We start from the raw sequence: 20,939 nt of genomic DNA, 5'->3' as shown, positions 1-20,939 counted from the left end.
CAATAATGTGAAAACGACCTAAATCCAGCTCTGGCATAAGTGGACACGATTCCCATTTAAATTAATGAGAGCTACCACTTATACCAGGGATGAATTTGGCTCCGAGGTCTCTACCATATCCTGACAAGGAATCAGAGGGCTTGATTCTGATTTCATACCACCATGACTCCACTGCATCAGTTACTGATTTACACCAGTGTAACTTAGATCAGAATTGGGACTAGAGTTTAAATAGCTAACTTTAGAATATGGAATTTAAAATGTTTTAAAGGGACAAAGCAAACTATTAAGACTCTGAATGTAATTAAGTGTGAGGGGAGCGTTATTAAACCTAATAGGAATAGAAGTGTTTTCAAATGTTTAAAATGCCACAGTTTGTTGCTTTGTTTTGTTTTCTTAATTCTAGCCTAAGTGAATTTCCCAGAGTAACAGAACTTATGGCAGAACCATGAGGATAAATCCAGGCCTCCTGTTTCCTTGCTGTGGTTTAGCAAGAAGATGATTCTTATCCCTACAGAATCCAACAAGCAAATTAATCTGCTCATGGAAGTTACCTTCTGGGCTAATTAACCGACCGTAGCATTTAAATTATTTCAATCTAATTCTGAAAGATTTATTGATACATGCAGATCTGAATATGGTATTAAGTTGGTTTCAGAATTAATATACCACCTGCAGCCTTGTTTTTGCAAATGAAAGGAGCAAGTTTCTAAATCTTGTAAGAAAATATTCTGGGCCCTATTATGTTCCCTGCTGCCACTTACTCGAGTGTAAATTAATGGACCACTGTAGAGTGGTTTTACACTAGTGCAACAGCACCAGTTTTTTTTACATCAATGAAAATAGGTTATGGTATAAACAAACACAAATAATCAATTAGCAATAAGAACCAATACAAATTTGTTTGCACTCTTGTTTTAAGATGATATTGGAATCACTTGCAGTACAATTGTGGCTGGTAGTACAGTACTAGAACCCATTGTTCTCCCATTTTTCAACCCATAACTTATTAAAATACCCCCCAAACAATCATGTGGTTGAGCCTTCACATTAATCGGTTGTAGTCATCAGACATTAAAAGCCACATCAAGGAAAATGTTGTTAGAACTCTTCCACTCTACTGCAATGGAAATAAATTGAGAATCAAATACTTTACCTTCTATCCCCAGAACATTTTGCTCCTTGTTTTCTTCTGAAACTTCAAACTTCCTTATGATGTCAAGGCAATATTCTGTGGTCACATTATTCATCTGCACAAAAATGACAGCACTGGTATACATATTTTTTTCTAGTATGTGACCAACATGTCAAAATATACTTCAGGCCCCTGTGTCTGGCTGAAAATCTTGTGATCAAACACTGAACTCAGTCAACCATGAATAAAACTGGCAGTAACACTATTATAAATTACCTTTGTTTTTTTTCTGGGGTGGGAAAGGGGGAAAGAGGGGGTTGGTAACTCTCCACAAGCCTCATGCTCTTTATCTTTTAACTTTTAGGATGAACATGGTAGAGAATTGATAATCACAACTACACTGGTTGGTTTAAGAGCTGAAAATTTGCAGGAAAAGAGTCCTTAATAGTTCGAATTCCAATATTATAATAGTAAGTACAGAGAAAGGATTGATACTGATATTTTTAATGCAATTTACTTTTTAAAAAATCTGATTTTTTTCCTCACACTTGTTTTCGACAATTAACTTCACTGCTTTCAGCAGTTACTTGTGATACATAGGAGATGTGACCGGAGAATCAGGTTCAGAGATGAAAGTCTGGCCCTACTGAAGTCAGTTATCTCCTTTCTATAATGACAAGTAGCTGTTTTTCATACCCTAAACTTAACAGAAGTGAAGTGAAAAAATGATTAGGTTAGGCATATTTTTTCCACAAAAATGATACTATCATATTTCCATAAAGCTTCTCATTCTTCACCAAAGTTAGTTCAAACACTGGCTTTGCATAACTTCAAATTAAGACATCAATCATACTTCAAGTGAAAGACTCCAGGAAGATAGATGTTTTCTTTCTCAAATTGTACCTAGTCTGTATTAAATATTATTGCTTCAGGCAAAGGCAACAAGGCGGATTGCTCAGTGTTGCAGGTTATTTGCTATTCACGGTTCAGATTCAAAGAAATGTTCCCTTGGTGGCTTGTTGCTCTTCCTTCTCATTGACTGGAGGAATTTACTTTCTTTTGGCTGGCATTTCCAGTGACTTTACTACTTCTATAGCCTTGATTTGCTTTTCATCCTCCCTACCATTGTCTGTAGGTAAGCAGGCCCAAGTACCAACACTTACCTTTGTGGACATCTTTTGAGGAAGGTTGAGATCCTTGAGCGGAGCTCTTTAAGGGCCTAATTCTGCCAGGTGCTGAGCATCTTCCAAGAGATGGTGAAGGCCCTGATTCCCACTGACCACTTCTCAAGAAGCACTCAGCACCATGCAGCATAGGGCCAAAATGTGAAAGAAAGTGGAAGGGGGAAAAATCTTAATGTGCAAACAGTAAGTGTCATAATGGGAGGGAAACAGATAGTGATATTAGTAGATATAACATAAGATCGGCCATACTGGGTCAAACCAAAGGTCCATCTAGCCCAGTATCCTGTCTTCTGACAGTGGCCAATGCCAGGTGTCCCAGAGGGAAGGAACAGAACAGGTAATCATCAAGTGATCCATTCCCTGACTCCCATTCCCAGGTTCTTGCAAACAGAGGTTAGGGACACGAACTCAATATGGGCAGAAGTGAATTATCCTAGCTAGTGAGAAGTTCAAAAAATGTCACTAACTGAGAGGAAGGGACAGAGTCTCATCTACTATCCCCAGACTTATGTGCACTATTTAAAACTAGCAGTAACTTGGGAAACATTCATATCTGTAGCAGTAATGGAGCCTGTAATATTGCTGGGCTGCACACACAAATGAGCAGGTCTGAAAAGACTTACTCGTATGCTTAACTCTATGCACTGTAAACAGCCCCCATCAAGGAGTTATCCACAGTGCATAAACTTAAGCACGTGCAGAAGTCTTTACAGGATCAGGACCAGAGAGAAGCCACATCTGATGTTTCTGCTGTCAGTTACACCAACTTTATGCTAGGAAAATCAATTAACTGCCATACAGTTACTCCAGTGACTGAAGTGAGAGCAGAATCACTGTCAATATTTGCCACTTCATCAATCCTGTAATACTAAAGTACTTTCTGTTCAGAGTCAGGAAGGTACTGCAGTTACAGCAGATACCTAAGGATGTTGAGATTCTAGTGATACACTGAAAGAGATATTAATCCTGATGTTTGCTTTGACACTGTTTCTTTGGATCTCATTTGAAAAGAACTTTGGCTATTGAAATGCAAATTGTCAAGCAAAATGAGATGCCATTATCTCCAGGCCTGTCTCTCAGAGGTTTACACGTCTTCACTCAACCACAAAAAGTAGTTCTCTAATGAGGTTTTCTGGCAACTTTTTAATGCACACAAATGCAACCGCATAAAAGTTTTCCTGGCAGAATTTGATCCTTAGTTTGCACTAGGAATCATTTCATCTTACACTGCTGTGTTGTTGTTTTTTTAAGTCCAAATAACGATGGGACAATGAAGTTTCCCCTGGCAACACAGTCCGCGCCGCTTCCCGCAGCTCCCATTGGCCGGGAACGGTGAACCACAGCCACAGGGAGCTGCGGGCAGCCATGCCTGCAGACAGTCAATGTAAATAAACTGTCTCACAGCCTGCCAGTGGATTACCCTGATGGGCCACGTGCAGTCCATGGGCTGCAGGTTGCCCACCACTGATCTATGCTCTCTGTATGTCTCTATAAAACACTGAAGAGATACCACAGTCACTTTGAGCTCTTCCCTTCAGACACTAATGATATTGGTCTCTCTTTTCGCTATTATGATACTACTTCTGACTCCCAGATATTGCATAGAAATCAGAAGGTGAGTCAGTGTATCACATCCCCACTCAGCAAATGTTCCTGGGCCTCCTGGATTTTTACAGATTTCATGGCTGCGATGGCTTTGCAAACATCTTCAAAAGCAGAAGTTATCCAGGGTTATTCTGCACCACCCATTGTTTCACATGTTATGTGATACATTTGTGGTAAAAATGGATGGTAAGACGTTCACACCATTAATGCATGATGCATATCTTTGTCAATAAGGCTATAAGACACCTCTTCTAAGGACCATAGGCATTTGTGGCAAGCTGTGCTAAGCCTAAAAGCACAGCTAGACCATCCAGACTGCCGCATGTCACTAGTGATGTCCCTATTTGCCAGTATTGGCTCCAATTCAAGAAAGCACTTAAATATGTGCTTAAGTCCATATGCAAGACCATGCTTAAGCATACGCTTGAGTTCTATTGATTGCTATGGGATTTAAGCCTGTGCTTTAGTGTTATTGTGACGAACATATTTTCCTTAATGGAGACCATTGTTTGGGACTGCCACATGCTATCGTAATACAATCAGAAGTGTGGCCCCATTGTGCCAGGTGCTGTTCAAATCCAGTGTAAAAGACAGTCCCTGCCTTGAAGAGTTTACAATCTAAATAGACAAGAGAGGCAGACAAAATGGACAAACGCAAACGAATATCAAACAAAATATATGCAAAAACTGAAGCAGAAAACACAGCCAGAATGCGGAATTATTAAAGTGAGGGAGACTTCTGCTGAGGGTCTCTCTCTCTGCCATCATCATCATCAATTGAGTAGATGAAAAACTTGTCAGGTTGCAATAGAAGACAGGCTGTCTGACCATGTGTGTAAAGTGTATTCAGTCTCCTTCTGCACAGACGTGCCTTCTACACCATTAGCAGGGTTTCAACATTCCTGTGTCTTTGCCTTTGCCAGTTTTAGGTGAGCACTCAGTACCCTAGAGGAAGCAGGCACATTTATCTTTGCTTTACTGGGATGCATTAAATAGAATAATTGGCCAGTGTTTCTGAGAGCTGCAAGAATAAGAGTTATGCACCAGAAGTAGCATATGGTTTAGTGGCTCTTCCTTACCATGACTTTTAATGCTAAAAAGTAGAAGACTTGGTATTTCTAAGAATTTTCACTTCAACTTTCATGCCAAGATGCCAGCAGAGAAGGAGGTTTAACAGGTTTTGAACAGTAGCTCCAAGATTTTAAGCTGAAGTTAATAATTTTGTCATAATATGACCATCCTGCTTCTGTCAGCCCAACCCCTCACAATTGGTCCTTCTCAGCTACAGCACAGAATCTTTGAACTGTGTTCCTAAAAACTGCTCAGGTTTCTCAGTGCTTCAGAAGAAGCAGGGTGAGCACTGGGTACATTTGTTCGCGGTGCTCCTCATGTCTGAGAGAGACCAGCTGCACATGTCTGAGCAATTTCTTTTCTGTGGAAGACAAAGAATGGGAAATGGAGTGTGACACGTGAAGACAACAACTGGTGAGCATCTTGGCGGCTGTGACCCATAAGCTGAGAACTGCTGCTCTCAGCTAATGGAAAGAAACATGAAAATAGTGGATGACTTGCAGGTTCTTATAGCTAAATCTTTCAAACAAACCTCAATACAAATACCAAACATCGCTAGTATACTGAAATAACTATACACTGTAATCATAGGACAGCTCATCTATCATCTATCAGCTCATATCTCTCTCCCTCCAAATGTTATAGAGAGCACAGGGGATGGCTCAGTTTGTTTCTTAGAAAATTTTATTTATAACTCCAAGCTAAACCTGCATCATGAGAAGCCTACTAGAATTACACAGGATAATAGAAATGAGAACACTTCACTGGAGAAAATAACTGATTATCCAAGCTCAAGTAGAGGCTGCTCTTTGATTGTAAAGGCTATTCCTAGCAGAGCCTTCTTCAGCACAACCTGTTGAGAATTAACTTTTTCATCATTTTCACAGGCTTCTTGATGTCTGTATGGCAGCGTTTGCATGTGTAATAGGAATGAAAATGTCTAATCTAAGCAAAGGTTACAGCTGTTAAGGGACAGGAGTCCCTTCACTTGTGCTCTTTTAACTTTAACTTGAGAGAGATGACACAGATTCTCACTTCTAATTAAAATTTACTTTAATTAAATTGTAAAATGCCTTTTACATGAACGGTAATGTTTGAATATAGGCATATATGGATACATCAGTTACTGAATATGCTAATTAATACTGGAACGTAAATCTTTTGAATGTAGGAATTTATACGCTGCTGATGAAAGACTGATTTTGATGCAGACATTTTTCTTTCAAAAAACCAACCCTCTACAGGTTCAGCAAGATGTTGTTTTTTGAGTATTTGAATGAGTCATCTGTTGGCCTAAAATAAAGTGTCACAAAAACTCATCAAGAAGTGACACTATCCCTGGCTTGCAGAGGAGAGAGTGGAAGGAGGATGTCACAGTCCCTCTGGGTAGGATGTTAGAAAACTCCACCACCCAACAATCAAATGTTAGCAAAGCAGCAATAGAGCGATGAGTAAGGCTCCATGTTTGTCACCCACGTCACAGATTCCGTGACTTTCCATGACCTTTGTGACTTCTGCAGCAGCCCATGCGGCTGGCCCGGGAGCCGTCTGAGCAGCCCCTGGACCAGTCACACCGGCTGTTACTGGGGCAGTCTCGGACTCCCCCACACCCAGGCAGCAGGAGTTTGGGTGTAGGGGGACTCAGGGCTGGGGATTGGGATGCAATGCGGTGCTTACTGGGGGGCTCCCCAGAAGGGCAACAGGAACTCCCCTACCTCAGCTCCGAGCTCTACATGCTGCCTCTGCCTGCAGGCGCCACCCCTGTGGCTCCCATTGGCCTCGCTTCCCAGCCAATGGGATCTGCTGTCCACACACTAAAGATAACTTTCATACACCAGCATCTTAATTTGTTATATGTATGACTGTAGCTCCTAGGTCTCCAAGCCCAGGATTAGGACTTCACTGTGCTAGATGCAGTACAAACAAAGAACTAAAAGACAGCCCTTGTCCCAGAGAGCTTACAGTCTATCCATATTTAAGCAAGTAAGTAAAAGTAGCCTGATTTTCAGAGGTGCTCAGCACCTGCAGCTCTTATAGTCTTCACTCTGAGTTGCTCAGTACAACAATCAAGCCTAAATGTGGATTTCGGTGCCTACATTCAAACAATTCTGTCATAGTCTCTGACCTGAAGAGCTCAAATACAGAGGTTTGTGCATGTTGTATAGCTTATCTCTAATATTTTTTAAACAAAAAGATACCAGTGCCCTAGCTGGTAAAGGCAGTGAAAATGTTGCCTGTTACAAGAAGAGAACTGCTGAGTACTAAACCAAAATTTATACACAAAGAAAAGCCTTGTAAGTACTAAGCCAAAACAAATTTCACAATCTCTTCAAAAATCTTTTTAAAAAAGAAGCCCTGTACAAAGAACATGGATTTTTAACAGAAAAAGTTGTTATAAAGATATATATTTCTAGGCACACTGCCTAACCCCACTCTGACATAGTCAAGTCAGAATTCAAAACAGGAGATTGTCATAATGTAATACTCCAATAATATTAATTCTGATATATTGCTCATTACTTCACTTCACTTTAGGGATGAACAAAAGATTATATTAAAACTACAATAAAGAAAACACTAATCAATTGTCAGTAGTGATAGCTTGAAGTGAGTCCACTTTATTAACTTCCTGTATAAGTAGCTTGAACATTGTAAATTTTTATTAATTTGTAAATATTTAAGTCTTGCTTTTTAAAGGTACAGTAGCTGTTATTTATTGTTTTTAAAGTGACCTAGAGGCTCCTAGGTTGAGGATAAAATTCAATAAACGTATGGGATTTAATTTAAGTTTAAATGAAAAGATGTTGCATCAAAAACTCATTTTAACACAAACTACTGAACTAAAACTAGACAGGCAAATCAGATATGGAAAGTCACAGACTTTAGCTTTTTCTTCATCCTACATTATTTTGTTAAAAACCAAGTAATTGTTTCTACTTTAAAATGTAATCTGTATTGTCCTCACTCACTTTCTAACACGCTTTTCAAACCTTTTGTTTATTAAAGGTCAGATTCTGCCACCCTTACTCATATTGCACCCTCCTTTCAACATAAACAAGAAACTTTCTAAAGGCAAGAGAAGTTATAAGATACAACATTACAGCACTAAAATGCACTGCTTGTTGGATTACTAACATTAAATGTAAATTTATTATCTGGAAGTCAGTATAAGCCAGTGTGGTTATTTACCTAATATGCCACTTTTCCCCCATAAAAGATCAAAAAGCTCCTGCTTTCCAAAAGCATTTGATTGTACAGTAACTCCTCACTTAAAGTCCTCCCACTTAATGTTGTTTCAAAGTTACGTCACTGCTCAATTAGGGAACATGTTCATTTAAAGTTGCACAATGCTGCCTTATAACATCGTCTGGCTGCCTGCTCTGTCCACTGCATGTAAGATTTTGTGGAAGAGCAGCGACTTTACAAGGGAGCATTGCACAAGTTCCTCTTCTCCGCCTCCGCCTCCTCCCCCTCCCTCCCAGCACTTCCCTCACTGCCAAACAGCTGTTTGGAGGCGCTTAGGATTTCTGGGAGGGAGGGGAAAGAGCGGGGAAGCACCACGTCTCCACTCCTCCTCCTCCCTCCCAGAAAGTCCTAAGCCTGCCAAACTGCTGTTTGGCAGCGCTTAGGACTTTCTGGGGGTGCGGAAGGAGCAGGGATGCGGCGTGCTCCAGAGAGGTGGTGGAGTAGGGGTGGGAAAAAGTTGGCCTGGAGTGGAGCGGGGATGGGAAAAGGCAGGCCTGAAGCATCCCCCAACAAAGTCAGCACCTGTTCTTCTCCGCGTAAGCTGCCACTGCTGCTGCAAAGGTGCTTCCTAGCATCCATGCCTGCAGTGGGCTGTGTCTGTGTGGGGTAAGTGTGGGGCACTTCCCAACCACAGTACTGTACAGTATATAATGCCTTTTGTCTGCCCCCAAAAAATTTCCTTGGAACCTAACCCCCCGCATTTACATTAAATCTTATGGGAAAACTGGATTCGTTTAACATCGTTTCACTTAAAGTTGCATTTTGCAGGAACATAACTACAATGTTAAGTGAGGAGTTACTGTACTACAGTATTTAATCAGATTCATTTTGTCTTAGCATCTCCATTCCAAATCTTTCATTTTTAGCATTTGCTAGTGTTTACAGCCTGGACAAAGTAAGAGCTAACATTGGTCGCACACTTTTGTTGTGTGTTAAAACAAGACCATCAGCTAAATTTATTATTCTCTTACCTTTTGTTCCATCTTCAGAAACTGAGCAAATTCTTCAACAGTGAGATGATCTTTCTTATCACTGTAGCTCAAAAGCAACAAGTAGAGATCGCGTCGTAATGACATCATCTTGTAAAACACAGAGAATTCTTCAAATGTTAGGGTTCCCTGATTCTCATCTGTGTCAGCTTCCTGAGGAGCAAGAACACCCAAGTAAGTGTGCTGGGTAGGTATATGATGAATTCAGGGAATGGAGCAGAATAGAACATACGTATAAGAAAAGATACACTTTCAATACACTTCAAGCCACATGAACCCACTCATCCTCAACAACGCTAGCAAGCACTTGCTAATGTTACAACAAAATTTAAAGGATTCTTATTGGATTTCTTGGTGGAAATTAAATTAAGTAAAACGACAAAATCTCAATGAAAAGGCAAATTCTGTCTTTAGATTTCATTGTATTAAATTATTTCATGAGAAGGACTCACATTGGGCCAGATTCTGATCTCAGTTACACTGGTGTAAATCTAGAGTGATCTATTGATTCAATGGAGTCACACTGGATAGCATCAGAATCTCGCCCACTGACTTCATCGAAAGGCAGAATCAGACATTTATAAATGTTCTGTATTATATTACAATGCTAAAGAGATGTCAACATGATAAATTGCAACAATTGTTTAATCCCATTGCCAGCACAGTGTATGTGAACAGGATTAAGTCTGCAACAACAGCTACATTCCATGCAGAAAAATATCTCCACAGTCTTGATTGCTGTTTTAGTTTGTCCTCAGAGCTATTGTTAGAGAAGAAAACAGTACTTACTGTATTATTATTACTGCTTTTTACTTTGAGCATCTGCCTAATAGGATTTGCTTTGGATTTACAAAACATTTGACAGCAGTTTTATAATTTATTTTCTCTTTGATGTAGGTCTCTCCAGTAACCCAAACTCAAGAAAGACTCCTTTCACTGCTGAGTTTTAGATTGTAAGCAGCTCAAGAAAAGTGAAAGGAAGTTTTAACATCATAGATGGTTTAGTTTCCTATGTGCATCCATGAATAACACCTCTCATTCACAGCATTGCATATTGTTTTTCTTTATGCACTTTCTTTACATTTCAGTTAACCCAGGCCTTATGTCCTGATCCTGCATCAAGATCTGCAAATGAAGATGCCTGCAGCCATGCAGAGTCCTATTAAAGATAGTGCCTCCTTAACTTCTCTGTACAGGGCTCTCCTTTCTGTACAGAGTTCTTCCCAATGTTGATTTGCCCTGAATTCCCTCAGGGTGGGTTCTTCTGTCCAACAGTTTACCCAATAAAATGTGAACACAAATTCTCACAACAGCCTGCATCTCATCTAGGGTTGCCAATTCTGGTTGGACGTATTCCTGGAGGTTTCCTCACATGACATAATATTTAATTGAATATTAATCTTTAATTCCTGGAGACTCCAGGACAAAACTGGAGGGTTGGCAATGCTAATCTCACCACCAATCCTTTTTGTTCTGGGGTCAGCTTTTCCTTCCTCCACCCACTCTCACACTTGCCAGAGTGGAGCTGCTGATCAGCCAGCCTGTAACTACAGTGAACAGTAGCCCCAGTTGTCCAGTTTGGAACTACACCTTCCATTTTCACTTTCCCTTTGAACAAAGTATTCCATTTACCATTTGTTTTAAACACATTTCTAGGATATGAATATCACTGTACTCTATATAAGTAAACACCAAGATGAAAAATACAGCCTCATAATTCCATGGTTCTACACCCCTCTTTCCTTATAGACCAGTTGTCTCCTAGATGCTCTTGCTCTGTAATATATAATCCTCCATATTCAGGGGTGCTGGGAAAATGAAACTATACTGGGGTTAGCTTTCCCAGACTACGTCTGATGGCAAATTTGAAATCTTCTAGTCAGGATATCAGTCGATTCCCTGTAGTCCGCTTCTGGTGTCCTCACTCATGAATGCCTCATAGCAAGATTTACCTGGATCACATACATCTAATATTTCCTGGATTCTGGATAGCAGGTTATCTGTCTGGCATAGTTTTACTATTTAAGTCTACATAACAAAAGGAAGGGGCACATCTTCAGTGGTGCAAGTGAAAACTGGGAACAGGTAGCACAGAGCCCAACTCTGTCAGGAGAAATCATTTAGGACAGGTTTCTAGCTGCTTTGTATCATCAGAGCAGCACAAAGCTGCCTGATCCAGGACTAAGAATTTGGCACAGTGTCTATCCTTTATCATGCATGAATCTGGTAATAATGGAAGTCCACTGGACCCCTTGCATGAGTGAGGATGATTCGAGAAATAAGGGCTATCCGCCTGGTCCTCAAGCCAGTCTAACAACAGGATAAGCTTTCAAAATGTCATTCTTTCTTCAACAGCAAGGGTTCTGACCATTTCTGCAACATCTATGATATGAACCCAGATAAAGGCTGGCAGCAACAAAGGAAAAAAATTCAACTTGTTTTTGTCAAATCAAAATAATAGATGGTTCTGGGTTATAAAAAGGTTGCCTGTTAATGAGATCATGTTACATCCCTAGATATTTCTTTTCCATTTGAAAGTGAACTAAAAGGCTTTTTGCCTGTCAATACATGACTTCACAATTCTCTGTTTCTCTTGCAGATGCAGCATTAGTAATAGCTAAGGAATCACAGGGAGCTGCATTCATTACACCAGTGGTTCTCAACTGTGGGTCAGGACTTCAAAGTGGGTTATAACCCCATTTTAATGACATTACCAGGAATGGCTTAGACTTGCTGGGGCTCAGAGCCCAAGCCAAAGCCCGAGGGATTCAGCCCTGGATGGCAGGGATCAGGTTACAGGCTCCCTGGCTGGGGCTGAGGCCATTGGGCTTCAGGTTTTGAGCCCTTCCGCACCTGAGGCAGTGGGGCTCAGGCTTTGGCTTTGTCCCCCCTCCCTACCTTCCTCCCCGCCACCCTCCACCTGGGGCAGTGGGATTTGAGCGGGCTCAGGCTTCGGTCCCCCCTCCTGGGGTCATGTAGTAATTTTTGTTGTCAGAAGGGGGGTCGCAGTGCAATGAAGTTTGAGAACCCCTGTATTATACTATGTTAGGAGTTAGCATTGCTGTCATCTAAATCCATAAATTCAGATCTTAGCACATAAGTGAAAAAGGAAATGATTTTTAGCTACAAGGTAAGAAATAAGATTTGTTTGCTCATTTTAAAGTCTACACATACCCCAAACAAGATTTATGATTTGGGGGCAAAATTCAGTGTAATTTTTCTCTACATCTGCTAGCTAGTCCATACTATTCCCAGGCTTTGCACAGCCATGGAGCGTACTCTGCATTCCAAATCTTACAGCTGTGCCATGCTGACTGTACCCCAGAAGGCTATGCACATTTGTAAAGGGTTCTAGGATCTTTAAAAAACTTCTGTTTTGTGCAGTGGTCTAGGTTTTGGCCCATAATCTTGGTTTTTGCATTTTGTTTTGCTCATGGTGCACCCAATACATCTTTAGCATCTTTCATTTCCAATGGTGTAAATATTAGGGATGGTCAAACAATGATGAATATATTCTCAGAAAATTTCAAAGTGAAAAAAAAAATTAGTTTTGCTAACTTTAATTTAAAAACAGAAGTTTCTGCAAAAATTGTCATTTCCTTCAAAAAGTCATTTTTCATTTAACATTTTTCTATGAAAAAAATTTCAACCACTTCCGCATTAGGTAGCAGCTCCACTTTGCATTTACACTAGGGTAAGAGCAAAATTAGATACAGAATGATGAGAACAAATAGTGCCCAAAACTGTGTGTCCTTTCTACAATTTGTGTATGTTGGGCCCTTCAGCATGAGGTATATATATCTATATGAAGTTAAAAGTGATACAGTGCAAACAACATGCTCCAAGAGAAATTCCATGGGCTAGAAGAGAGGACAGGTAACTTAGAAGTTCCAACTCCTGGGTTCTATTTCTGGCTTCCCAAATGAATGCTCCATGCTGCCCCCTAGTCATTCTAGTGTCCGATGGGTTCACTGTGTGACCCTGGACAAATTACTTGACCTCCTAGCACTTTATTTTGTCCATCTGTAAAATGCAAATAATATTTACCTACCTCACAGGTGTTTGTGAGGCAACTTAATTCATTAAGGGCTAGATAATCCTCTAGTTCAAACAGGAATCCAGAGAGGTCCTGTATTATACAGGAGGTCAGACTAGATGACCACAATGGTACTTTCTGGCCTTATAATCTATGAATCATGGCACCTATGTCACAGCTCTGCACAGAATGTTCTGGGACTTACGCATTGGGGAGACTGTGCCTCAGGCAGGCAAAATCTCTGGCTGGACTCCTCTGGGCATGTGTGTTGAATGCAATCTGCACTCCATGCATTAGAAAGGAGCAGACTGTCCCCCTGCACCATGATCCCACCTCCTCTTGCCCCTTTCAACTCCCTTTTCGGGCTCTTGCTCCCCTTACTCACTACACATGGGTTTTCTCTTACGGTTAATGAGACACTGGTTTTTGGAAGACAGGCGAGGAGGTGGAGTAATGTTGAAAACCTAATTGAAGACTTCATTCTGTCACGCGTATTCACATTCAGAAGTACTTTAATACATAAGTAGGATCATTGATTTCCAATAAACCACTTATGAAATGGCATACGGTGGGGGACACATACCTCAAAATAATAAAACTTTTCTATCAAGACTGTAATTAATCAGCTGTGAAAATTCCTGGCATGGAGGCTTTTGCCCAATGTCAGCAACCTAGCTAGAGCTAAAGGGTGAAATCACATAGTACAGTGTTCTCTCCTTCTCTTCACTTATATAACAACAATGAAATGGAACTGTTTGCTCATTAATCTTTAAAAATACCCACTTTTGTCAGTGACCTCAAGCTTTTCCCCGAGAAGGCAATATGTATTTACAAACAAAATATTGCACTGTGTGAAAAGTACACTGACCTGGAACATCTGTCGCACCTTTCTGCGGGGCAGATTGACATTCAGTTTATGCATCAATTGGTGGATCTCTTCAATATTCAAAAAGCCATCTCCGTTCTTATCAGCTTCCTCAAAGGTCTGTTTCACCCAAGTGCAAATATATTAAGGAAAGGTTAAACTACTTAAAATTAATGTTTTTATCTTGGAGAATTACAAAGGGTCAGGTTCCTCCAGCCTTGCCATATATGACATATGCCAATCAGTCCCTCAGTATAAGTAACGGTGGCAAAATTTGTCCCAAAGTGACAGAATATGGCCCATAGTTTGCATCAAAAAGTGTCCACTTCCACACTCTGGGATAAATTCATCCCTGGTGTCATTTCTCTGGAGTCAATAAACCAGATGCTGATCTCACAGCATCAGTGTACACATTAGTGTAACTCTCTTGATTTTCACAGTTATTCCAGATTTACACTGGTATAACTGGGATCAGAATTATGATGTCACGGGAACCACACCAGGGATGTGTTTGACTCATGATTTGTACCACCAGGAGTCTTGCTCAATGGGCATGTGTATCAGTGACAAAATTCATCTAGTGCTAGAGCATGGAATAAAGATGTCACACAGTGAAATTAGTCTAAACAGATAACTGCAAGACTGCAATTTCAATAAGACCCTTATTAAAAAATTAACAGCTCTTGTTTTTCCATCCTCTCTCTCCTCTAAGTTTAAGCTTTTGTTTTTTCATGCTGCTATTTCACCTTTATATTTTTAATTCTTCTGAAAGCTTCTTCTCCATTCCACCATCACATTCTTAACCATAATCCCATCTCCTTAGGTCTCTTCTCCCCTCTAATCATGTTTCCTTCACCCTCTACATATTTCCTTTCTCTTTCATTCCCACCCTTTCCTCCCCATCCCACCTCACCGTCACTGCAGAGTACAGAGGGAGTCAGACATACTTGGGGAAAATAAGCTGAACCATCCTACGTCCACATGTAATCTATATGCGATGTGGAGTTCAGGGCGGGAGGGTGCTCCCTGACACACAATCCCCATCTTGGTGCTACTATAGGCTGGTGTGGAGCATCCTAGACCTTATAGCCTAGTGCCTAGCTGGCACAATTTGTTCATCAATCTAGGTATTAGGCAACAGGCAAGTGCTGTCCACTTTAGCAGATACACAGGGCAGATGTGTTCTCTGACTGCAGGCTTCCTTACATCCATGGGGACGTCCATCCTACAGACCTAACAAGGTTCCAGGGTCGGAGTTCCCTTAACCTACAGCAAGTCCTTTTGAAAAGTATGGAAATGCATATTCTGTGCCTTTGGCCCCAGCTGCTTCTGTGACCCTGTGAGTTTCCTAAACTTTACAGAACTCCCCTTCCACTCCCTGACCACTGACTTTAATAGATGTAGGACCATTTGAGATAAAAATATTTAGGAATTGCTTGAGCCATCCCAGTGTTGGGTACAACTGTTCTATACCTGCAGCACTAGGCAAGAATGTTTCAAGAGGCAGAATTACACTCTGATCACTAAAATAACACTCTGATCATTAAAATGGCTCTTCATAATTACAGCACGAGCTTCAAAGACAACATTTACTACATTTTAAATGATAATGCAAGATAATTCAGTAGGAGAAGTGATTCCTTCATTTAAATGCAAGAGATAGGATGGGGTCAGTGTACAAATGCAAATTCCATTTATAATTCCTAAAAGCTTTGGGGAGCATTAAAAATTTGTTAACAAAGTTGAAGGTGGCTTTACCTTGAATAAGGACTTCACGGCTGAGCACATTAGGCCAAAACCTGACCACTATGCTGAAGCCAAACACACAGATTTGACTCAGGGGTTCTCCACAAGGGGTTGGCTCTAGGTCACACGTTAAACTTTTCTGCAGCCACTCCTGCAGCCCTTTGTTCTATACCTCCCAAGGAGGTTTTAGCCAAGACCACCGGCTTACACCACTTCTCCTGACTTCACTGGAAGCTTTCTGTTGCTCTTTTGTGGACCCCAGTAATGTAATCCTTAATCTCTGCAACTCTCCCCAAGAACAGACTCATCATGATAAAAAGTTTGGCCAAATTTAGCTTCCTTAAAAAGAAAAATGATAGAACAATGCTTTGTGATGATAATTTCACAAAGGTAGTTTTCCTTTGGTTTATACAGTTATTCTGGATTTACACTCGTGTAATTGAAAAGGAAATTAAAATCTGGCCATCTGTATTTATTTGACTCAAAAGTAATAACGTACAAACTCTCCGATGTTTCAGACATGGCCTATTCCTCCTCCCATAGAGGCAAAGTCCACTCCAATCCAAAATCTTATAAAATAGTTAAGCACCAAATCCAGCTCTCCTGATGGTTAGCCCTTATCCTAGCAGGAATTTCATTGTATTTTGAATATTTAAAAATAGTGCCAACTTCTGACAGAATTTTTTTTGTCTGAGTCCATAACACTTTCCCCCTTTGCCTCTCTTGTGTCTGATTTTAGCTGTTATTCCAGTAGTGTATGTTTAATTCTCAGACACCCCATTGACTTTCTCTGTCACTCTCTCTCTCCCCTGCTACTCCCAACCACTTATTCTCAATTACCTTTCTCCAGCTTACAGGTCCCCCGCTCTCTCTAGCTGCAAGCTTCTACCCTCTTTGGGGATAAATCTACACCTTTGTGGCTTCCATTACAGTCTCAGTCAAGATGGAACTGTAACAGGGTCATTTCATTCTGCAATCTCCCAGCTTTTTCTCTTGCTTAGTCTCATTTAAATCTCTGTTCTTTGCTAATACACTTATTCTTAGGTGTACTATAAACTATCTCAGTGCTGTTATAGTGAAGTAAAGTCTGAGTCTTCAGCTAACCTCAGAGGCTGGTGTATGCATTGAAGGCAGTGAATTTAATAATTTGTGTGTGTGTCCAGCAAGAGGAACTAGACCCTACTGAGAGACGTCTCGGGGAAACTTGAGAACTGGGGTTCACTGATTGTTACCTGCCAGGCAAGATTTGGATGGACAGATTTCTGAGGGGTTGGCTGGCAAGGCAAACAGGCGGGTGTGTCAGGGATCTGACACACAGTATAACAGCAGCAAACCTCTCACTTGCTGAGGCAGAGAGGCAATGCAGTGGCTTACAGTTCTGGGTTTCCTGAGCAGAACACCATATCCCTAATCCTGTCCTGGACAAAGCTAGGAATGAGGGGCATGGAAGGGACTGCTGGCCACATTACAACTGCAGTGTAGCCCAGACCAGCACCATGCACAAGTCACTAGGAGTAGAATAATGTGTACCAGCAGGGAGTGGGGGTTGTGCATAGAGTCTTCTGCTAAATCAGAGAGAGTATGAAAGCTTATGCTCAAATAAATTGGTTAGTTTCTAAGGTGCCACAAGTACTCCTTTTCTTTATGTGAATAATTAGCATGCAGACCACACACACTGAATACTAGTGTACACACTGTAAACCCTTCAAAATGATTCCTGTTTGTGGAAGACCAGCAGAGCAGCCTGTGTGTAACATTTCAGAAGGGCCCAACCCGGGGCAGCCAAATCCATCCAGCTCTCCTGCTACCATCTGAGGAATGTGCCTATGCAAAGCACGACGCAGAATTTGGACCTATCTATCTGCAATTCACAGATTTACACAGTTCCTTTTATTGATTAGGACATTCATTAAGTCACTTTAATGTTTGTAATTATCTGTCCTAAACCCAGTGTACAGTGTAGACCTTGCTGCACTGGCCCCAAAACTAAAGCACACCAAAGTAACTTTTCTGTGTATTGTTAACAAATCAAAAACAAATCTATTGGGGCAGTTTTAAACAAGTGGAGTGACCCTGCTACTGGAATTTTTACCAGATAATAAAATAGCTTTGAACTACAGAGCCATATTGTGTATTTTGATAGAAAAAGACAGTCATTATGAAAATTATGCAACATTTTGCACCTAATTTTATGTGTAACCACCACCAAATCAGAACACTGAAAGTGAGCAAAAATGTGGACCTTATTGGCCTTGATTGACCAAGGTACTTAAGCATGTGCAAAACTTTAAGATCAAGTAGTTTGTTTGCTTCCATGAACTATTTGCATGCATAAAGTTAGTCATGTGCTTAAGTGTTTCCCTGAATTGGGGGTGTCGTGATCACAGCTTAAATACCTGCATAAACTCAAAACACTTAAATATAAAATATAAAAGCCTAATTCAATGCTCTTTGAAGTCAAGGGGAGTCCTCCCACTGACTTTAAGAGGCTTTGGATCAGACGCTAAATCCTCACTTCTTTCTACTAGACTTTCACCACTACCACGCACTCCTGCACTCATGCCCCACCTTATTATCTTCTTTTATAACCAGCTCAAAAATTAATAATATGAAACAAAAAACCCTGGAGCTAGCAAAATGCATGTCACACTGAAGCAACCCTGCTTGCATTAGACTGTCAACTCTCTGAGGCAGGGACCTTGTCTTACAACATGTCTTTGAAGAGCCATTGAGACCAATGGCACTACGCAAATAATAAATTATAATAATATTCATATGAGTAACCAAGTAGGATTGGACCTTTTGTCCTTCCTTTGTTTATCCAACTTACTCCTATAAACAAAGTGCAAAGCAAACAAGGAAAGATGGTTTAAACTAGGGTTTTGGGGTGGTTATTTTTTAATTAAAAACAAACAAACAAAATGAAGTGATTGTATTTTTGTTTGACAAATTTTTGCAAACATTTTCATTCCTGAGAAAGGGATAGAGCACTAAAATAATGAGACTGTGTGAAGGGAAAAAAATTCTAACTTTTTAAATTTATTTTCCATTGGAAAAAAAGTCCAAGTGTTACTTTGCATAATTTTCTCTCACTTACAGAAAGTGTTAATTTTAAAAGTGAAGCTTACTTTCTTTCACTTTTTAACTTTTTAAAAAACTTTTCCTCCATTTTTCTAGAGGAAAAGGAGAGGAAAAAAGTATAAAACTAAGAGGTAGACATTTTCCACATGAAAAAAAATTAAAAATGTTGTCTTTTTTCTCAAACATTTGTTGTTTTGAAATATTTTTGGAAAATGAAAGATTTCTTAGTTAGTGAAGTCACTTTTTTAACAAGAAAACCCAAAACATTTAATCAAAAACATTGAGAAACAGCTCCACTGTGACTATCAACCTTCAAATAAAGGGTAATGATGTCAGCTGTGTACATTTTACCATCACCTGTACATTTCTGTCTTTTATTGGTTTAATGTTATTTGAATGCAGTTTTCTGTGATTTATCATCAGTTGACCCTTCCACTCCGCACCCGTTTCCCTCCATCCTTCCCCAGCTGGTAGCCTCAATCTCCACAATCTCCTAGATGTCTCATTGTGATTTAAAGTTAACATAGTCTTTCCCCCAAAACGAAACCCTCTCCACTCCTGTAAGATGTGAGCATCTGCTGAGATGTGCTGAGTACCCTCAATGCAGGCTGATCATGTTGAGAGCCTCTCACGAGTTTCAATCAATCCCTAACTTTGTATGAAGATGAAAATAAAGATCAGTTTCCATGATGGCAATTTCAATTGCTGATTTTAGGAAATGAAAATCTTTTCAAAAATTATTATACAAAGCCAGTGGGGAGATTTAAAAATATTCTTAATTTGTAACAATAATTTTACAAACCAATGACCTGATTTATTCCCAATGCAATCAATGGCAAAATTTCAGTTGTCTTGAGTGGGAGGTGGAGTGTACCTGTAGCGAGGTGGTCACCCCGCTCCAGCCCTGAAGGGGTTAAAGCAGCCCTGGAGAGGGCTGTGGCTGGGAACAGCTAGGCTGACTGGGGGAAGCAGCCACAGCTGGGGCCACGCCCCAATCAGGCCACAGCTGGCCCTTATAAGAGGGCTGTGGGCCAGAAGCTAGAGGAGTCTCACTCTAGCCCTAGAGTGGGGAGGGTTAGCTGCCTGGGAGCAAGGGGTGCGGTGCGGTGCGGTGCGGTGCGGTGCGGTGCGGGGCAAGGCAAGGCAAGGCAAGGCAAGGCAAGGCAAGGCAAGGCAAGGCAAGGCAAAGCAAAGGCAGCTGGGGAGCTCCAGCCAGGTAAACCTGCAGGTCTTGGTAAAGGCCCAGAAAGTTACTGGAGCTGTAGAGAGGCAGCCTGGGGTTAGGCAGAGGCAGCTGGTCCAACCTCCTTGCCAATGATGAGTGGCCATGACAGACTGCAGTTTGCCTCAGGGAGCGGAGCTAGATGATGACTGGCAGTAGCCACTTAAGCAAGGTGGGTTTAGAGGGTTGGGGGTTCCCCAGGGAGGGGAGACCCAGAGTGTGGGGCTACTGCTGGGGCAGCACCCCAGGATAAAGGGCACTGGGGTCCGGGAGCATCATGCCTGCCAGTGGCAGGAGAGACATAGGCCTGCAGAGGGAGCTCCGAAGGCTGGAAAGAGCTAATTCCCAGGAGGAGGTGCTGCACTGGTGAGTCGTCGCATTGCTACAGTACCTATAACACCAAACCACATAAAACAAATGAGAAAATACCAAAATGAAAGCCAGAGCTAATGTCCTTGAAAGGATATTGATCATGAGTTCTTTGTCGTTTAGCAAGAGAATCCTCATCACTTATTCCAGCCATCAAATACTTAAGTCCTGTGATCCAGGTGCGAGCCTCCTCTGGATTAGAGGTGATCAGATCTAGTGACTCCATGTGGTTGCCATGGTAAATGGTAAAGCAGCAACTTGGGTCAAAGTTCCCCTCAGCATGGCGATGGAATATTTCAGACTGTCGGCCTTCTGTCACTTTGTAAATTGAATCAATTACAACTGCAAGGAAAAGGGGAACAGAAAAATTAAGCTGCTTGAATGTTCATC

General features: G+C 41.0%; 1 protein-coding gene across 6 annotated transcripts in view; it reads right to left on the bottom strand.

The window, feature by feature from the left end:
• The window catches only part of PLCH1 (phospholipase C eta 1), a 162,941-nt gene that overhangs the window by 52,523 nt on the left and 89,479 nt on the right, over positions 1-20,939 (bottom strand). For 5 of the 6 annotated variants that reach the window (XM_073359623.2, XM_073359625.2, XM_073359626.2 and 2 more), the window contains exons 4-7: positions 20,648-20,891; positions 14,135-14,264; positions 9,213-9,383; positions 1,157-1,250 (exon numbers count right to left, since the gene is read on the bottom strand). In XM_073359623.2, the coding sequence (XP_073215724.1) occupies positions 1,157-1,250; positions 9,213-9,383; positions 14,135-14,264; positions 20,648-20,891 (639 nt within the window). Of the gene's footprint in view, positions 1-1,156; positions 1,251-2,298; positions 2,588-9,212; positions 9,384-14,134; positions 14,265-20,647; positions 20,892-20,939 lie in introns of those variants that run through there. The other variant, XM_078854388.1, reaches the window with a different exon arrangement.

Source organism: Lepidochelys kempii, chromosome 9 (genome assembly GCF_965140285.1).
Source record: "Lepidochelys kempii isolate rLepKem1 chromosome 9, rLepKem1.hap1, whole genome shotgun sequence".
Lineage (NCBI taxonomy): Eukaryota > Metazoa > Chordata > Testudines > Cheloniidae > Lepidochelys > Lepidochelys kempii.
Note: the sequence above shows the minus strand (reverse complement) of the source record. Positions and strands in the feature narration are given on the sequence as shown.